Genomic DNA, 16,710 nt, shown 5'->3' with positions numbered 1-16,710 from the left:
AACCCCAGGAATTAAAGAAGGAAGAGATTCATTGATCACTTCAGTGTTCTATAGTTTCTCGATTTGTTTTTGTCCAGACCTAAGTTTGTGCATTTTAAATTTTATTTTACTTTTAATTACTAAATATTTATTTTTCTCCTCCTCCCACTCTATTCCTAATGTTAAAAGAAAAAACAAACCCTTACAACAAATACACATAGTCAAGAAAAATAAATTCCCACATTGACCAGTTCCAAAATTATATGTCTTATTTTACATCTACTACCTCTCTATCAGAAGATGTATAGAGGCTTCCACATTGGTCCTCTAAAATTGTGGCTGGTCATTACAAGAATTAGAATTCTTTTTTTTTTAAAACCTTTACCTTGCATCTTAGAATCAATATTGATTCTAAGAGAAAAGAGTGGTAAGGTGTTAGGCAGTGGGAGTTAAGTGACTTGCACAGGGTCACACAGCTAGGAAGTATCTGAGACCACATTTGAACCCAGGACTTCCCATTTCTGGGCCTAGCTCACAGTCCACTAAGCTACCTAGATGCCTCCTAATGATTAGAATTCTTAAGTCTTTCAGATTATCTTTATGATGTAGTTATTATATAAGTTGTTTTCATGGTTCTGCTCTTTTCACTCTGCATCAGTTCATACAAGTCTTCTCAAATTTCTCTGAATTCATTCCTTTATTCATTTCTTATAGCAAAAGAGTATTCCATTGTATTCATATACCATAATTTTTCATCCATCTCCCTATTAATGGGCTTCCACTTAGTTTCCAATCCTTTGCCGCTACAAAAAGAGGTGCTATAGAAAAATTTTTGGACATTTATGACAGATCTGTAATTATCTAGGTTCATACAACAAGTATGTGTCAAGGCTAAGACTTGAACCTAGGTTATCCAGACTCATAGTCCAGTTGCCTACTCATTCTGACATCCCACATCCTTAAAAAAACCCAACACTTTTTTAAACCTTGTCCTCTTAGTATCTAAGTTCTAAGAGAGAAGAGCAGCAAGAGCTAGGGACCTGGAGTTAAATGACCTGCCCAAGGTCACACAGCTAGGAAGTGTCAGAGATCAAATTTGAACCCAGGTCTTCCCAACTCCAGATCTGGAACTCTATCTACTGTGCTACCTAGCTGCCCCCTCCCACATCCCTTTTAAAACAAAAATTGACTATCTCATAGTCTGATTCTGATGAGAAGAACTTTTCTGTTCTACTAGAAATGTCAATAACAGCTCTATACTATAGATCCATGTTCAACTTGGGGTCCTACAATACCCTGCTTAATTTTCTTTCCCATCTCAATCTTCCCTCTTCTTAAGTGGTTTGGTTTGTCTCTCTGTGTAGACTACCTTGCATCTATCTCTTCCTTATTGGAACATTATCCTCTTTTGGACTAATATTTTTTTAAATGTGCCAAGGTCACCTTGTTTCTGTTTTTGACTTTCAGGGTGTTAGTAACCCCACCCCTCTAAGTATTATGAACTTGGAAAGTTAATGAGCTTGCTTAGAATTCCATTGCACAGATTGCCAATAAAAAATATTATATAACTCCACCCATCTTGTCCTCTTCTATGTGTCCCTCCTCCTCTCCCCAGAAACTTTGTCCCTATACCACTCTTCTCATTCATTCTTCTATTTTCCATTCTCGTTTCCTTCCCTCCATTTTCCTTTTCTTTCTCTCCATTTTCCTTCCTTCCATTTTCTTCTCCATTATCATCCCTGCCCTACTTCTTCCTCTTCTTCTTCCCCCATTCTCCTTTGTTCTTATGCATTCTCTTCTCCTCTTTCCTGTCTCTCACCCTCCTTTCCTTTTTCCTCTTTCTCATTCTCCTTTCCTTTCTTCCAGTTTCTTCTCATCCTGTCTCCTGTCTTCCATTTTCCTCTCCTCTCCTTCCCTCCATCTTTTTTCATTTGTCTTCTTCCCTTCTCTCCTCTATTCTTATTTTCCATTCTCTTCTCTCCTCTATTCTTATTTTCTTTTCCCTTATTCTCCCCCTTTCCTCATTCTTTTCATATCTTCTTACCTCCTTTCGCTTTCTCTCTCTTTCTTTTAATTTAGCTCTTATCTTCTATAATAGTATTAATTCTAAGGCATAAGAAAAGCTAGGGCTAGGCAATTGGAATTGAGTGACTTGCTCAGGGTCACACAATGAGGTCAGATTTGAACCCAAGTGCTCCCAACTCCAGGCCTGGAGCTCTATCCACTGTGCTACCTAGCTGCCCCCATCTTCTTTTCTCAAAGAAGAAGAAAGAGTCAGGTTGTTAGCCATTTCGTTTCTGAACTGATTTTCATTGTTTCTTTCCAATGTTTTTGGTCTCAGATCTGGGTGAGTCCATCTATTTTACCATTTTCATAAAAATTACTCCTTGTAGTATAAGTCTCAATCAGAAACTATACTCTGTCTTTTTTTAAACCAACTCATTCCTTTCATGATTTTTTCAACAACATGTAGAAGTAATTTTTGAACAATTGCTTTCTGACCTTTTGAAATCCAAATTCTCTCCTTCCCTCCCCTCTGCCATCACCAGGCAGCAAACAATCTAATATATTATTTCAGTGTTATTTATTTCAGTGTTGTCGTGGAATACAAATTTCCCAATTCCTCATGTTGTGAAAGAAGACATATGTGTCGCACATGTAAGAAAAAACTCATGAAGGAAATAGTATGAGAAATGGTGGCATGGTTTGATCTACATTCATCCTCTGACAGTTCCTTCTATGAGTGTAAATAGCACTTTTCATCACTAGTCCCTTGTGGTTGACTTGTTTTGTTTTTTTTAAACCCTTACTTTCTGCCTTAGAATCAATACTAAGTATTGATTCTAAGATAGAAGAGACAAAGGCTAGGCAGCCAAGGCTAAGGGACTTGCCCAGGGTCACACTGCTAGGAAATATCTGAGGCCAGATTTGAAGCCAGAACTTCTTGGATCCAGGCCTGGATCTCTCGTTGCCCCTATTTTAAGTTTTTAAGCCCTTGTAATTCTCATCCCACCCCATTTTAAGACCTGGTTATTAGCATCCAACAATTCTAGACTCTCTTATTGTCCTCTCTACAACTATGATCTTCTAAGCTACATTAAGCACAGTTTCCCTAAATATGGAAGAAAAGGTCCTGCTGTTTTCTGTCCTATTCAGGCCCCTATGGAGTATTGTGTTGGATTCTGGAGCCATATTGTAGGAAGGACATTGCTAAGCTGGAGAGTATCCAGAGTAGAACGACCAAGATAGAGAAGGACCTCAAGACCCTTCTGAGGATCAGTGGAAAGGCCTGGGGAGAAGTGAGCTTGGAGTTAAAGAACTTAGCTTGGAGGAAAGGAGAAACAGAGAGGTAGCTAAATGGCACAGTCCTGGGACACTTCCTTGCTGTGTGACCCTGGGCAAGTCACTTAACTCCAATTTCCTAGCCTTGACGGCCCTTCTGCCTTGGAACCGATACTTACTATTGATTCCAAGACAGAAGGTAGGAGTTTTGTGTATGTGTGTGTTTTTAAGGAGAATTAGAAAAGTAGAGCTATCTGCAAGCTGTCTTATAGAAGAATTAAACTTGGTTTTTTTGGCCCTAGAAGTCAGAAATGTAATCATTAAGTGGAAATCCCAAAGAGGGTGTTTTATGCTTGATTTTTGGACATTTTCCCCGTTAATTAAATCTATCCAAGGATGGAAATAGTTAGGGGCCATTAGGTAGCACAGTGGATAGAGCACCAGTCCTGGATTGCTCTTCTTCCTTAGAATCGATATTTAGTATTGATTCTAAGACAGAAGGTAAAGGTTTTAAATTTTTTTTAAAAAGAAATTGTGTCTACTAACTTCATCTCTACCTTCTCAGCAATGGGTGGAACCTTGGCCTCTTTCCAGCTATGTCTCTGCAAGGAGTGGGAAGTGATTTTCTAAATTCTTTGGAATAGATCAGCAACTGTGATATGTATGGGACACCCAGAAAAATGTGAGATAATGGGTGCTCCCTGACCCAGTACCCTAGTGTGAAAAAAGCCAACTCCCTGAGATCAAGAGCCTTCCTTCTCTTCTGATTTACCTCTGAGTTATGGGCTTCCCTGAGAATCAGTCATTTCTTTTGCTTGGTCCAAGGAGACAGGAGACCAGTGACATTCCAGGATACTTTTCTAGACCACTCTAGGCTCAACTGCTCTGAAATCTTCCTCCTAATCCCTTCTGTTCTTCACTTTGGGCTACGTAGGACCAGAGAATCTCCCACTAAGCTCAGATATAGCTCTTGGATTTGGAGATCCCTTGATGCAAATAGGGTGTTTCAGTAGCATTGTCAAGGTGGCAATTAAAGGATTTGGGTACAGAGGAAGAGACCAGGAGTGGACCAGAAAACCTCAATGTCAGGAGACAAGAGAAGACTGGGAGTTAATAGAGCAGTAAACAATCTGGGTGTCATGGTGACAATGAATCTTCAATAAAGCCCTGTGGTTTAAAGAAAAAAGTCAGCATAAGATTGAGTGCATCAATGAAAGCATAAAGTCGGTCTCTCATTTTATTCAGTGCTGGTTGAATGCTTTATAAAGGAGGTATATGGGGAAAATGGAGAGAATTCACAGAGCTTTTGAGAGGTTTTAAATTAGTTTTGTGAGGAAAGGTTAAGAGATTTGGGAATAACTGAAGAAAAGAAGAATAAAAGGCAGTGGTAGAAGAGAGCCTTTCAATTCAATTTAACCGGTATTTTTTGAGTGCTTAACTCAATTCAGCACTTAGCACAGTTCTAGGCAAAAAAAGGTTTAATAGAGCCTTTACCCTATGAAAATATGTCTATCTTTTGCAATTCTTGTTTTAGAATTTAAATAAATTATTATAAAGTATAAATATATAACACATTTAATATTATAGTATGTTTATATTATGTAAAAACTACAGATGTAAAAACTACATCTGCTAAAGAAACTGCAACCTAAAGTAGGGGCAGCTGGGTAGCTCAGTGGATTGAGAGCCAGGCCTAGAGATGAAAGGTCCTAGGTTCAAATCCGGGCTCAGACACTTCCCAGCTGGGTGACCTTGAGCGACCCATTGCCTACTGGCTGTGGCCCTATGCTCCTAGAATGGAGTCCCAGGATAAAAAAAAAATATTAAACATGTGTTGTGTATAATAATAAAATATAAATATAAAATGTCTAAAGGATTAACTAGGGCCAATTGCTATAGAAAGGTCGAAATTGATAAGATTGGGGTGGGGAGGAAGGTCCTTGTATATGCTCACCAGAAAAGGTCATTGTGACCCTGGGTAAGTCACTTAACCACCATTGCTTAGCCCTTAACGCTCTTCTGCCTTGGAACCAATACACAGTATTGATTCTAAGGCAGAAAGTAAGAGTTTCAGAAAAGAAAAGAAAAGAGGAGAGGAGAGAAGAGGAGAAGAAAGGAGAGGAAAGGAAAGGAAAGGGAAGGGAAAGGAAAGGAAAGGAAAGGAAAGGAAAAGTCATTGATGTCCTTTGAGAGACCAGTTTCAATAGAGTGGGCAGGGACTGAAGCTGGACTACAAGAGGATAGTAAGAGAAAGGAATGATGGAGAAATAGAGGCTTGTGGTAGATATGATTGGTTTGAAAAGCCCGATGATGAAAGTCGATGGGAACTAAACTATTATTTGCAAGACATGGTCCCAAGATAACACCAAGAGACTCATGATAACAAATGCTACCCACAGCCAAAGAAGTCTGACTGCAGATCAAAACACACTATCTTCCACTTTATTTCTTTCATGAGTTTTTTATTGTATGTGTGATATATGCCTTCTGTCACAGCATGAGGAATATGGAAATATGTATTTAATTTAATGAAAGCACTGGTATTGCTTGTAGCAGACTATTTACCGCCTGGAGGAGGTGGGGAGAGAGGGATGGAGAGAATCTGAATTACAAAATGTCAGAAAACAATTGTCAAAAAATTTTTCTACATGCAATTGAAAAAAAAATTTTAAGTTAAAAAAAAAAAAAGAAAAGAAAGATGGCGGGAATCGGACAGAATCTAGAGGAAACAATATCAGGACCACTTGATGGATGCTTAAAGGTTAGCAGAGGCTGAATGACCAAGTGTAACAAGAAATTTGTGGATGGGATTCCTTTAATGGAAGAGGAGGAACGATGGGTAGACAAATGGTTTCTAAAGTTTCTTCCATTATTAAGATTCCAAGTTGTTTTATGGAAAATAGTGAAAAGGGACAGCTAAGTTGGATAAAGCTCCAGGCCTAGAGTCAGGAGGACCTGGGTTCAAATCTAGCCCCAGACACTTCCTAGCTGTGTAACTCTGGGCAAGTCACAACCCAAATTTCCTAGCACTTCTCGTCTTAGAATTGCTACTAAGACAGAAGGAAAGGGTTCAAAAAAAAAAAAAAGATAGAAATGTGGTGAAGAGTTGCTCTCAGTTTTCTAAAAGAGGAGGTTGTGGAACTTCCTTCACTGCATTCTAAAAAGGATCTCATCCTGGGGGCATCTGGGTAGCTCAGTGGATGGAGAGATCCAGGCTTAGAGACAGGAGCTCCTGGGTTCAAATCTGTCCTCATACACGTCCTAGCTGTGTGATCCTGGGCAAGTCACTTAACCCCATTGCCTAACCCTTACCACTCTTCTGCCTTAAAACCAATACACAATATTGATTCTAAGATGAAAGATAAGGGTTAAAAAATTATTTCATCCATCTCAGTTGGCTTAGGAAGTCAGAGATTTCTCTTATAATCTCTTTGCTAACATGGTCATCCAGCCTTTAGAGGCTAACTTCTGACATCCGGGTCCTGTAATCACTAAATGTGATTTATTCCAATTCCCTGAGAAGTATGTCATCTGCTCAGTTTTCGAGTTGGACATCTGGGACCCAGGTTTATGGGAGGCAAAGGTTTAGAACAAACCTTGACCTTTGTGGTGAATGGGGAAGGGTATCCCTGGATGTGCACTGTACTAACTAGCTCTGTCTTTTCAGCTCATTATTCATGGCAGTTTTGCCCTCATCCAGTTGCCTCGATTCCATTTATTCTTCTTGGCCCCCGCTCTTATCTATGGTGGGGACAAACTGGTGAGCCTGAGCCGAAAGAAGGTGGAAATCAGTGTGGTGAAGGCTGAACTGCTGCCCTCAGGTATGGGGAACATTAATCCTATCATCAAGGTCAGAGCAGATTGGACTCAGATGCTAAGGTGTCTGGGCTATCTGGTCATCTTCCTTGGTCATGTTCAGGAACTGAGAATCCACAAGCCCCCCCCTAAATGCCTAGGATGTTCTGCCAAGCCTCAGCCATGGGTCTAGGGGAAAGGGGTAGGATAGGAGAAAACTAGAAGGGAGAGTTACCCTCAGAGAGGCCATGGATGATTCCAAGATCCCTGGCTCAATGAGCCTTTCCTAACTGGCATGTATATACGTTCCCAACAGATCAGGGCTCTGAACTCTATCAAGGATCCCTTTGGCATTCTGGGGAAACCTTTGCAACCTTTCTCACGATAATATTTTTAAATGTATGCATAAAAGACAAAGGAAATCAACCATAGCGAAATACAGTTATCAAGAAAACTTTACACTAAATTCATAGACTCCAAGTTGAGTCCCTCAACAGGGAGTGTGTTACATTCCCAGTTCCCCCTTTTTTGCTTTTTTAACCCTTACCTTCTGTCTAGTATCAGTTCTAAGACAGAAGAACAGTAAGAGCTAGGCAATTGGAAGTGACTTGCCTAGGGTAACACAGCTAGGAATTAGCTAAGGTCAAATTTGAACCCAGGTCCTCCTGACTCCAGACCTATGCTACCTAGATATTCTTTTCTAGGGACAAGAAGTCAAGAGCAAGCTGAACTTCCTCCTTTCAGACAGGGAACTCTAGGCTGGAGCTTACCATATGTAGCCAGAGTGAGTGTAGAGCTCATTAGTCCTGAGGCCTTCCATTTAATTGCTAATTCTGCTGCTTTCTCTCTGGGCAACCTTAGCCAAGTCATTTAAACTCCCCTGGATCTCAGTTTCTCCTCTATAAGATGAAAGGACTGAACTAGCCCTTCCTTGCTCTTGGATCTATGATCCCATACTCCTACAGCCTCACTTGCTCCTACAATTCTGTCTGGACTTTTTCCGTTGTGTCCAACTCTTCCTGGCAAAGATACTGGAATGGTTTGCCATTTCCTTCTCCAGCTTATCATACAGATAAAGAAACTGAAGCAAACAAAGTTAAATGACTTGCCCTGGGTCATATGGCTACCAAGCATCCGGGGCCAGATTGGAACTCAGGAAGATGAGTCTTTCTGATTCCAAACCCAGTGCTCTATCCACTTTTCCACCTAGCTCTCTCTCTCCAGGTGGGTTCTGAAGTAACACAAGCCTCAACCCCTCAACTATCATGGACAGCCCTCCAATACACCACAATGTTAATATGAGGGGGAAAGACCCAGGACCCAGCTGTACAGATGTCCTCTTCCTAGCTTCATCCATTTTCTCTCCTCTCACAGTAGCATGGTGGGATATGTAGAATGCTAGACTCAGCGTCAGGAAGCCCAAGGTTTGAATCTGGCCTCAGACATTTAGTAGCTGTCTGATCCTGGGCAAGATATGTAAGTTCTCTGGGGCCTCCATTTCCTCATCTATCAAATTAAGGGCTTCTAAGGCCCTTTCCAATTCTAAATATATGACCCTGTGAGCCACTCACATCTCACTACCACACATTTCTATTCAAGATACCTCCAATCAGTCAAGAAGCATTTATTATGCACCCACTATCTGCTAAGCACCCATTATCTGACCTCTCCTAAATACCATGACAGAAATGCTGGGACAATTAGCATCCGATCTTTTAGGGCATCCTTAGCAAGGCAAGAATGGCCCGGGGGGAAGCCCTTATTGTGACACAAAGTCCTTCCTGTGTCCTTTTCTGCCCCCAAACCCCAGAACATCTCATATCATGATAAAGAAGTGGGAAATGAGAAATCCTAGCCACAGTTCATTCCTTGGACAGAGGCATCATTGGGGTCTCCCACACTGTGGTTTCTGGCTACCCTAGAGTTGTCTAATCCAATTCCCCTCCCTTACTCCCATCCCTAGGGAGGGAATGGAACTTGGCGAGTGGAGGCGTGTAATGTGGTCCCAGCAGGTAGAGCAGGGCTGGGACTGCAGGTGGAGGCTTCCTGGAAGCTGTAGGTGTAATTATGTCTGAGGCTGCCTTGGCTGTCTCCTTTGTCCCCAGGCGTGACTCACCTTCGATTCCAGCGGCCCCAGGGCTTTGAGTATAAGTCAGGGCAGTGGGTCCGTATAGCCTGCCTAGCTCTGGGGACCACAGAATACCATCCCTTCACACTCACCTCGGCACCCCACGAAGACACACTCAGCCTGCACATCAGGGCTGTGGGACCCTGGACTACCCGGCTCAGAGAGATCTATTCACCTACACCAGGCACCAGCAGCATCAAATACCCTAAGGTACTTTGCAAATACCCCAGAATCTCTTTTTTGGACTCGAAAGAGATTCCCCAAAGGATCCCTCCAACCTCGATGCAGGGTCCATAACTCTAGGAACCCTAAGAATCCCCCTGACACACTGTGCACTCAGAGTGGTGAAAGGCTTGGTAATTCCCTACCCATAATCTCCTTGTCCCATTACCTTGTGTCAGACGCAGTACAAGGCTGAGTGGTCAGACTAATACTTTCTCTCTTCTTCCCTTATGACAGTTATACCTAGATGGGCCATTTGGAGAAGGTCACCAAGAGTGGCACAAGTTTGAGGTGTCTGTGCTGGTGGGTGGAGGCATTGGGGTTACCCCCTTTGCCTCTATCCTCAAAGACCTCGTCTTCAAGTCATCAGTAAGCTGCCAAATGCCCTGTAAAAAGGTGAGAGTTCCTCTCCCAGGCCCCAGCTCTGAGGAAAAAGAACAGTGACCATAGCAAATCCCTCCGGGGGCTGCTGTACCCAGCCAAAGTCACACAGCCATTGCGTGTCCGGGGAGGAAACTTCCTGACCCTAAGCCCAACACTCAGGGAAGCGTGGTGTCCAGACTAAAAGAGGAATCGTCATATTCTACAATGCCCCAATAAAGTCAAGGCAACAAGCATTTATTAAGCCTCTCTGATATGTCAGGCACCGTGCTAAGTGCTACAGAGGCAAAGAAGCAAAAAACAGTCTACTCTCAAGGAGCTCACAGGAATAATAGCCAGCATTTATCTAGCTCTTTGGGCAGCGGGGCAGCTCCGTGGATAGGGTGCTGGGCCTGGAGTCAGGAAGATCTAAATTCAAATCTGATCTCCAACATGTCCTATCTCTGTGTCCCGGACAAATTATTTAACATTGCCTGCCTCAGTTTCCTCACTTATAAAATGATCTGGAAAAGGAAACGGTAAACCACTATAAAATCTTTGCCAAGAAAACCCTAAATGGAGTCACAAAGAGTTGAACATGATTGAAAAACAACTAAACAACAGCAACAAATAAAGCTCTTTAAGATTTGCCAAGTTCATGTTTGTCCATTTGATTCCCACAATAACCATGTGAGAGAAATGCTATAATTACTTCCATTTTACAGATGAGGAAACTGAGACAGGGGTTAAACAACTTGCCCTAGATCCCACAACTACTAAGTGTCTGAGGCTGGATTTGCACAAAGGTCTTCCTAACTTCAGACCCAGCATTCCATCCACTGAGCTGTTTAGTTCATCTGAAGTACTGAGTTTAATTCTGGGCACCACATTTTAGAAAATATATAGACAAGTTGTAGGATGGAATACTCTGCACTCAAGATAATTCTGGAGTGAATTCTATCCTTGCTTTTCCATCTCTAGATTCTGGACATTTTTCTCTGGTTATTATATTCCTTAAAGATGGAATTCTCTCCCTTCTCATGTCTCCTCCAGGCTTTCCTGGCTTCCTTCAAATCCTTTGCACCAGAAGCCTTTCCTGATCCCCCTTAATGCTAATGCCTTCTTTCTGTTGATTTTCTCCAAATGATTCTTTAGACATTTTATTTGTACATAATGATTTGCTCATTGTCTCTCTCATTAGACTTTGCTTGAGAGCAGGGGATGACTTCAGCCTTTCTTGCTATCCCCAGCGCTTAGTCAGGCACATAGCAGGCCCTCAAAACATGTTTATTTACTAGTAAACAAGACAGCTAGGTGGCTCCAGAAAGAACCAAGTTTAAATGAAGCCTCGAGAAAACACACACACACACACACACACACACACACACACACACACACACACACACNGCCTCGAGAACACACACACACACACACACACACACACACACACACACACACACACACTAGCTGTGTGGTCCTGGATAAATCACGTAATCTCTGATTGCCTGACAAAAAAATCCACCAGAGAAGGAAATTACAAACCTCTCTAGTATTCTTGCCAAGAAAATCCCATGGCTGGGTATGGTCCACAGAGTCCCAAAGAGTCAAAGGCATAACTAAAAGGTCTAAACAAGAATCAGGGCAGCTAGATGGCACAGTGGATAGAGCTCATCTTCCCAAGTTCAAATCTGGCCTCAGACACTTAACTAGCTATGTGACCCTAGCCAAGTCCCTTAACTCTGCCAGTTTCTTCCTCTGTAAAATGAGTTGAAGAAGGGCATGGCAAACCTCTCCAGGATCTCTGTCAAGAAAACTCCAAATAGAGTCACAGAGAACTGGACATGACTGAAACAACTGGACGTTACCATTCAGAAGAGGGTAGCCAGGAGAGTTAGAGAATTGAATAAAATGTCATGTGAGGATTAGTTGTCCCAGAGCAGAGAATCCAAGGAGTACATGATGGCTGTTTTCACATATTTGAAGGACCGTCTTTGGGAAGGGGAAGGTCGCTTGCCTTCCTTGGTTCCTGAAGGCAGAACTAGGAAGTGTAAGGGATTTGGCCTTGACATAAGGAAAATCTTCTTGCTAATTAGGGTGGACCCAATAAGGATCTGGCTTCCTTGGAAACAACCCACTTGCTGGTTGGACAAACTGGCCACTTCTAGTTGAGAGATTCTATGATTTCCCCTGCATTCTTAGGTCTCTGAGATTCTCTCCCATCAGGGGTTGGATTGGATGGGGAGGGTGGATCCCCCTAACAGAGCAGTCCCCTGGAGCATCTCCCAGCCCTGGGCATGGGGGAGGAGAAGCAGAGATGGAGCACAGCAAAACTCTTTCTTTTGGAATTGGAGGCGATTGGGGAGGAGTAGAGGCAGGAAATCCAGGGAGACTGGGCAGAATTCTTTGGGGAGGTTGGGGAGGCAAAGGAGGGCACAGTCCTTGGTCCATGTAGCCAGTTTAGGCTACATGGGCTCCATTGATACAAGAGCCCCAGCTGCCCTTGTGCCCCTGCCTAGCACCTGAGTGGCAGGCCCCTGCTTGCCTCCCTAGGCTCAGTAGAGTGAATCATTGGGGTAGGAATGTGTCAGGCAGAGGCACAGCCCATTACCCAGACAGCAATCTGCAGATGACAGAGAACTAGCTTTGTGAATTCTCCTCCTCTAGTAAGCCATTTCTTTTTCTTCCCCTCCTAGTTCCCCATAACCCCCATCCTCAGCATTTCCCCCTAGTTGAGCATTGAAATGTCAGGTGGTGGGGTGTCTGCTGATTCTCTCTTGGCGGGGGTGTGGTGGGGGGGTGGCGAATTGAGCAAGGTCTGTATATAGGAGAGCTCTCACTTAAGCCTAGTATGGGCATTTGAACCCACTTTTGCTCCCTCTCATCTTTGAGATCAGCCCTAAACCATCCCTATCCTCTACAGCTATAGGGCGCAAGCTTTTCTCAAGGATGCTTAAGTCATTTTCCACGGAGGAGGCAATCTGCCTCTCTAGGCAGATAGACCTGAACTTGCCACAGTAGAGAAGGGGGGGAGCAGGCCTCTAAGGTCCTAGATTCATCCCTTTCTCAGTAGAGACATTTATTCTTTTTTGTGCCACGGACCCCTTTGGCAGTCTAGAAAAGCCTATGCATCCCTGCTCAGAATAACATTTTAAAATATATAATATATGAATAGGATTCCAAAGAAAACCAATTCTATTAACATGGTTATATTTCTATTCAATTATGTTGCTATATTGTTAAAATACTTTTAAAAAACCCAAGCTTCATATATTTCTGGTTAACAGTCCCTGGGCTGGGGCAGCTAGGTGGCTCAGTGAATAGAGAGCCAGGCCTAGAGGCGGGAGGTCCTGGGTTCAAATCTGAACTCAGAGATTTCCTAGCTGTGTGACCCTGGGCAGGTCATTTAAACCAATTACCTAGATCTTACCACTCTTCTGCTTTGGAACCAATACACAGTATTGATTCTAAGATGGAAGGTAGGTGTTTAAAAAAAGAGAGAATCTCCAATAGTATCAGATATAAAGAATTCTTACCAGATATTCCCCATATCTCAGAATTCCCTCATCACACCCCGGAGTAGCCACTCCAAAGACTCCTTATCCTTCCATTCCTGGGTTAACAATTTCAGATACCCCACAAAGTCTGCCTTATGTCCCACTTCTCCATGCACTCAGTCTGTCTGAAAGGGGCTTGGGACTTCTCATCAGAGGCCAAGATCTTTCTCAAGCTTCCTTCTTCCTGCCTATGCCCCCAGTTTCTGGTCACAGCCATGTCCTTTGGCCAGAAGCTCCCCTAATCTGGGACACCATCCTTGTTGGATAATATGGAAAGGACCAATATGATGAGGTAGAGAGGTGTCCCTGGTGTCTGTGAGGGCAGGGAGTGTACAGAGGGAGGGGGGACCTTTCAGGTTTTGAGGTTCCTTGAGAGTGAAGACTGTGGATTTAGGAGTGCTGACTGTAAGCTCGTGTCCTTAGATCTATTTCATCTGGGTAACAAGGACTCAAAAGCAGTTTGAGTGGCTGGCAGACATCATCCGGGAGGTGGAGGAGAATGACCGGCAGGATCTGGTGTCTGTGCACATCTACATCACTCAGCTGGCTGAGAAGTTTGATCTCAGGACCACTATGTTGGTAAGAACTGGCCAGGAGCTGGGAGAGGAGGTCATATTTGATTGGCCATGACCTGCTCTCTTTCCTAGTTCCATTCATCACCCCTCTCCCAGTGGGTAATCTACCTATTAGCCTCTACTTCATCCCTGGCCCCATTTTTACAGGTAGCTTGTTCTGGGCCTAGAGGCAGGAATACTTGAGTTCAAATCTGGTCTCCGCGACACTTATGAGCTGTGTGACCCCAGGGCAAGTCACTTAACCTTTGTTTGCCTCAGTTTCCTCAACTATAAAATGGGGATAATAATAGCACCTACCTCCCAGGGTTGTTGAGAGGATCAACTGAGATAATATTTGAAAAGCACTTGAACTAGTACCTGGCACATAATAGGCACTTAATAAATCCTTCCTTCTTCCTTTCTCTCCCCTCCTTTCCTTCCTTCCTTTCCCTTCCTTCCTCTTTTCCTTCTTTCTCTTAGTATATCTGTGAGCGACACTTCCAGAAGGTGCTGAACCGGAGCCTCTTCACTGGCCTGCGCTCCATCACCCACTTTGGCCGCCCACCCTTTGGCCCCTTCTTCAGCTCCCTGCAGGAGGTCCACCCACAGGTAAGTACCCAAACCCTTAAGCCTCCTCCTGTGACCCATTAGGAGTCCTGCACTAAGTTCCCTTGACGTCTCTGACAGATAAAATAAGTTGTCACTGAGGTCCTAGGATCCAGGAGTTTGGGAAGAGAATGGAGAGCATTAGGTACCACGTTGGGAGATGGAGTAGAAGGCTATGATGCCCTGCAGGGAGCGTAGTAGATAAGGATGACACCTGTGATTTCATTGGTATTGGGGAACTCCCATGTAAGGAAATCCCTGCTACCAGGGCAGGTTAGTACCTTTTCTGAAACTTCTAATTTTTCAGAGTTGCCCAGGGTGGTGGTGTCAGACTCAAACAGAAATGAGCCTTTAATCTAATACATAAGAATCCTTACAGCCACATGTTGACTTCATTTTAAAATGTAACATTACCTTTGTTTTAGCATTTTATTTTGTTAAATATTTCCCAATTACATTTTAATCAAATTCAGGATACACTTGGAAAGTGTCCAAGGGTCACCTTTAAATGACTTGCCCAGGCTCCCACAGCCATCATGTGTCCTAAGCAGGATCTGAACTCAGTTTTCCTGGCTCTGAGGCCAGCTCTCTACTCTCTTCAGCAAGCTGCCTTTCATAGCATAATGGCGGAATTTAGTCAGGGACCACGGGGAAGTCATTTTAATTTTCTGTGCCTTCTTCCTCCTCCTCCTCTTGCAAAAAGGGGTTAATAACATTTGAGGTACCTGGCAGCTAGATGGCTTAGTGGATTGAGAGCAAGGAAAACCTGAATTCAAATTTGGCCTCAGGTGTGTGACCCTGGGCAAGTCACTTAACCCCTATTGCCTAGCCCTTTGTTTTCTTCTCTCTTGGAACTGATACTTAGTATTGATTCTAAGACAGAAAGGGTTTTAAAATAATTTGAAATAATCCCTCTCCTGAAAAAGCCAACATTCTACTGGAGGAAGGGGTCAACATGTACATAGACACACAAATATGAATCAGATACAAAAGAAATACAAAGTAATTAGGGAACAGTACCAATAGGAGAATGGGAAAAGGCTTCCTGTAGGAGGCAACACCTGTGCTAAGCCTTAATCGAAGACGGGGATTCTGAGGAAGTGCATTCCAGGCCCGGGGCCAGGCTATTGCAAATGAATGGAGGGAGATGGAATATTATGTATGGAGAGTGGCAAACAGGCCAGCTCTTTTCATTTATGACTTTGAATTCCTATGGCCTGAGTGCTTAATCAATACTTGCTAAATTAAATTAAATTTTTTTTAAATGGAATTCTAAAAGACCTTGGATTCTAACCCCAGCTCTGTCACTCCTTGACTGGCCACTGGTTATATATTCCCCCTTGATGCCTTTTAGGGACCTCTCCCAGGCTCTTTTCCATCTTGGCACTGATTCCCCCATCCCAGACTTGGTTCCCAACTCCCTCCCCCATCACTGCTCAGGCTGTGCCAGGCCAGAACCTTAACCTTTCCCTTTGGCCTTTCCCCTTCCTCCTCTCCTCAGGTTCGGAAAATTGGGGTATTCAGCTGCGGTCCCCCTGGCATGACCAAAAATGTAGAGAAGGCCTGTCAGCTCATCAACCGACAGGACGGGACTCACTTCTCCCATCATTATGAGAATTTCTGAGGCTCGATAGAGGGTCTCTCACTGCCTACCTCTGCTGAGCTGGAGCTCAGACAACTGCTCCTTCCTCCGCCCAGCCCAAGCTCCTCTTTTGCCCACTGAAGTCTCTCAAGTGATTCTGGTCACACCTGAGAACCCAGGTTATGCCCCAGTCCCCTGGCCTGGCACCACGATGGGTATGGGGCGAATAACACACAAACCCCAGGGGCTGTGGTGGAGGGAAACTACTACTTTTTGGGAAAAGAGAAGAGGGAGGAAAAAGTCATCCTCTCCTTTGTAACCTGTTTCTGTGCTATTCCCTGTCGTGGGGAGTGGGAGCATTCCTAGGGTACAGATGCTGGCATCTTTTGAGTTCCCCCCACTCCACGTAAGCAATAAAGCATATGTGAGTTGCTTCACGAACCTTAAAATGCTATTGAGATGCTAGATATTAGCCCCCTCAGACGCTGCTATTGGGTCAGTGTGGCTGAGGAACAATGGATGAGTAGGGAAGGGTGGCAAGAGTGGGACCACTTAACCTTTTACCTTTCCTTGGATTTGCACACTCTCCCTTCTGACCTCACTTAGCCTTTCCTCAGGATCCTAGTCCAACTGTACAGTCTCGTTTCC

At 43.6% G+C, this 16,710-nt stretch overlaps 1 protein-coding gene across 1 annotated transcript in view; it reads left to right on the top strand.

Moving 5' to 3' along the window:
- Nucleotides 1-16,299, top strand: part of DUOX1 (dual oxidase 1) — a 69,300-nt gene extending 53,001 nt beyond the window's left edge. The window contains exons 28-33 of the mRNA XM_044662166.1: nt 6,929-7,082; nt 9,162-9,394; nt 9,644-9,802; nt 13,744-13,899; nt 14,355-14,483; nt 15,982-16,299. Coding sequence (XP_044518101.1) covers nt 6,929-7,082; nt 9,162-9,394; nt 9,644-9,802; nt 13,744-13,899; nt 14,355-14,483; nt 15,982-16,104 — 954 coding nt within the window. The 3' untranslated portion in view covers nt 16,105-16,299. The remainder of the gene's footprint in view (nt 1-6,928; nt 7,083-9,161; nt 9,395-9,643; nt 9,803-13,743; nt 13,900-14,354; nt 14,484-15,981) is intronic.
- The last annotated feature ends 411 nt before the right edge of the window (nt 16,300-16,710 follow it).

The sequence above is a fragment of the Gracilinanus agilis genome, chromosome 2, assembly GCF_016433145.1.
Source record: "Gracilinanus agilis isolate LMUSP501 chromosome 2, AgileGrace, whole genome shotgun sequence".
NCBI classification, from domain to species: Eukaryota; Metazoa; Chordata; class Mammalia; order Didelphimorphia; family Didelphidae; genus Gracilinanus; species Gracilinanus agilis.
The sequence above is the reverse complement of the archived record's forward strand: the minus strand, read 5'-3'. Positions and strand labels throughout refer to the sequence as shown.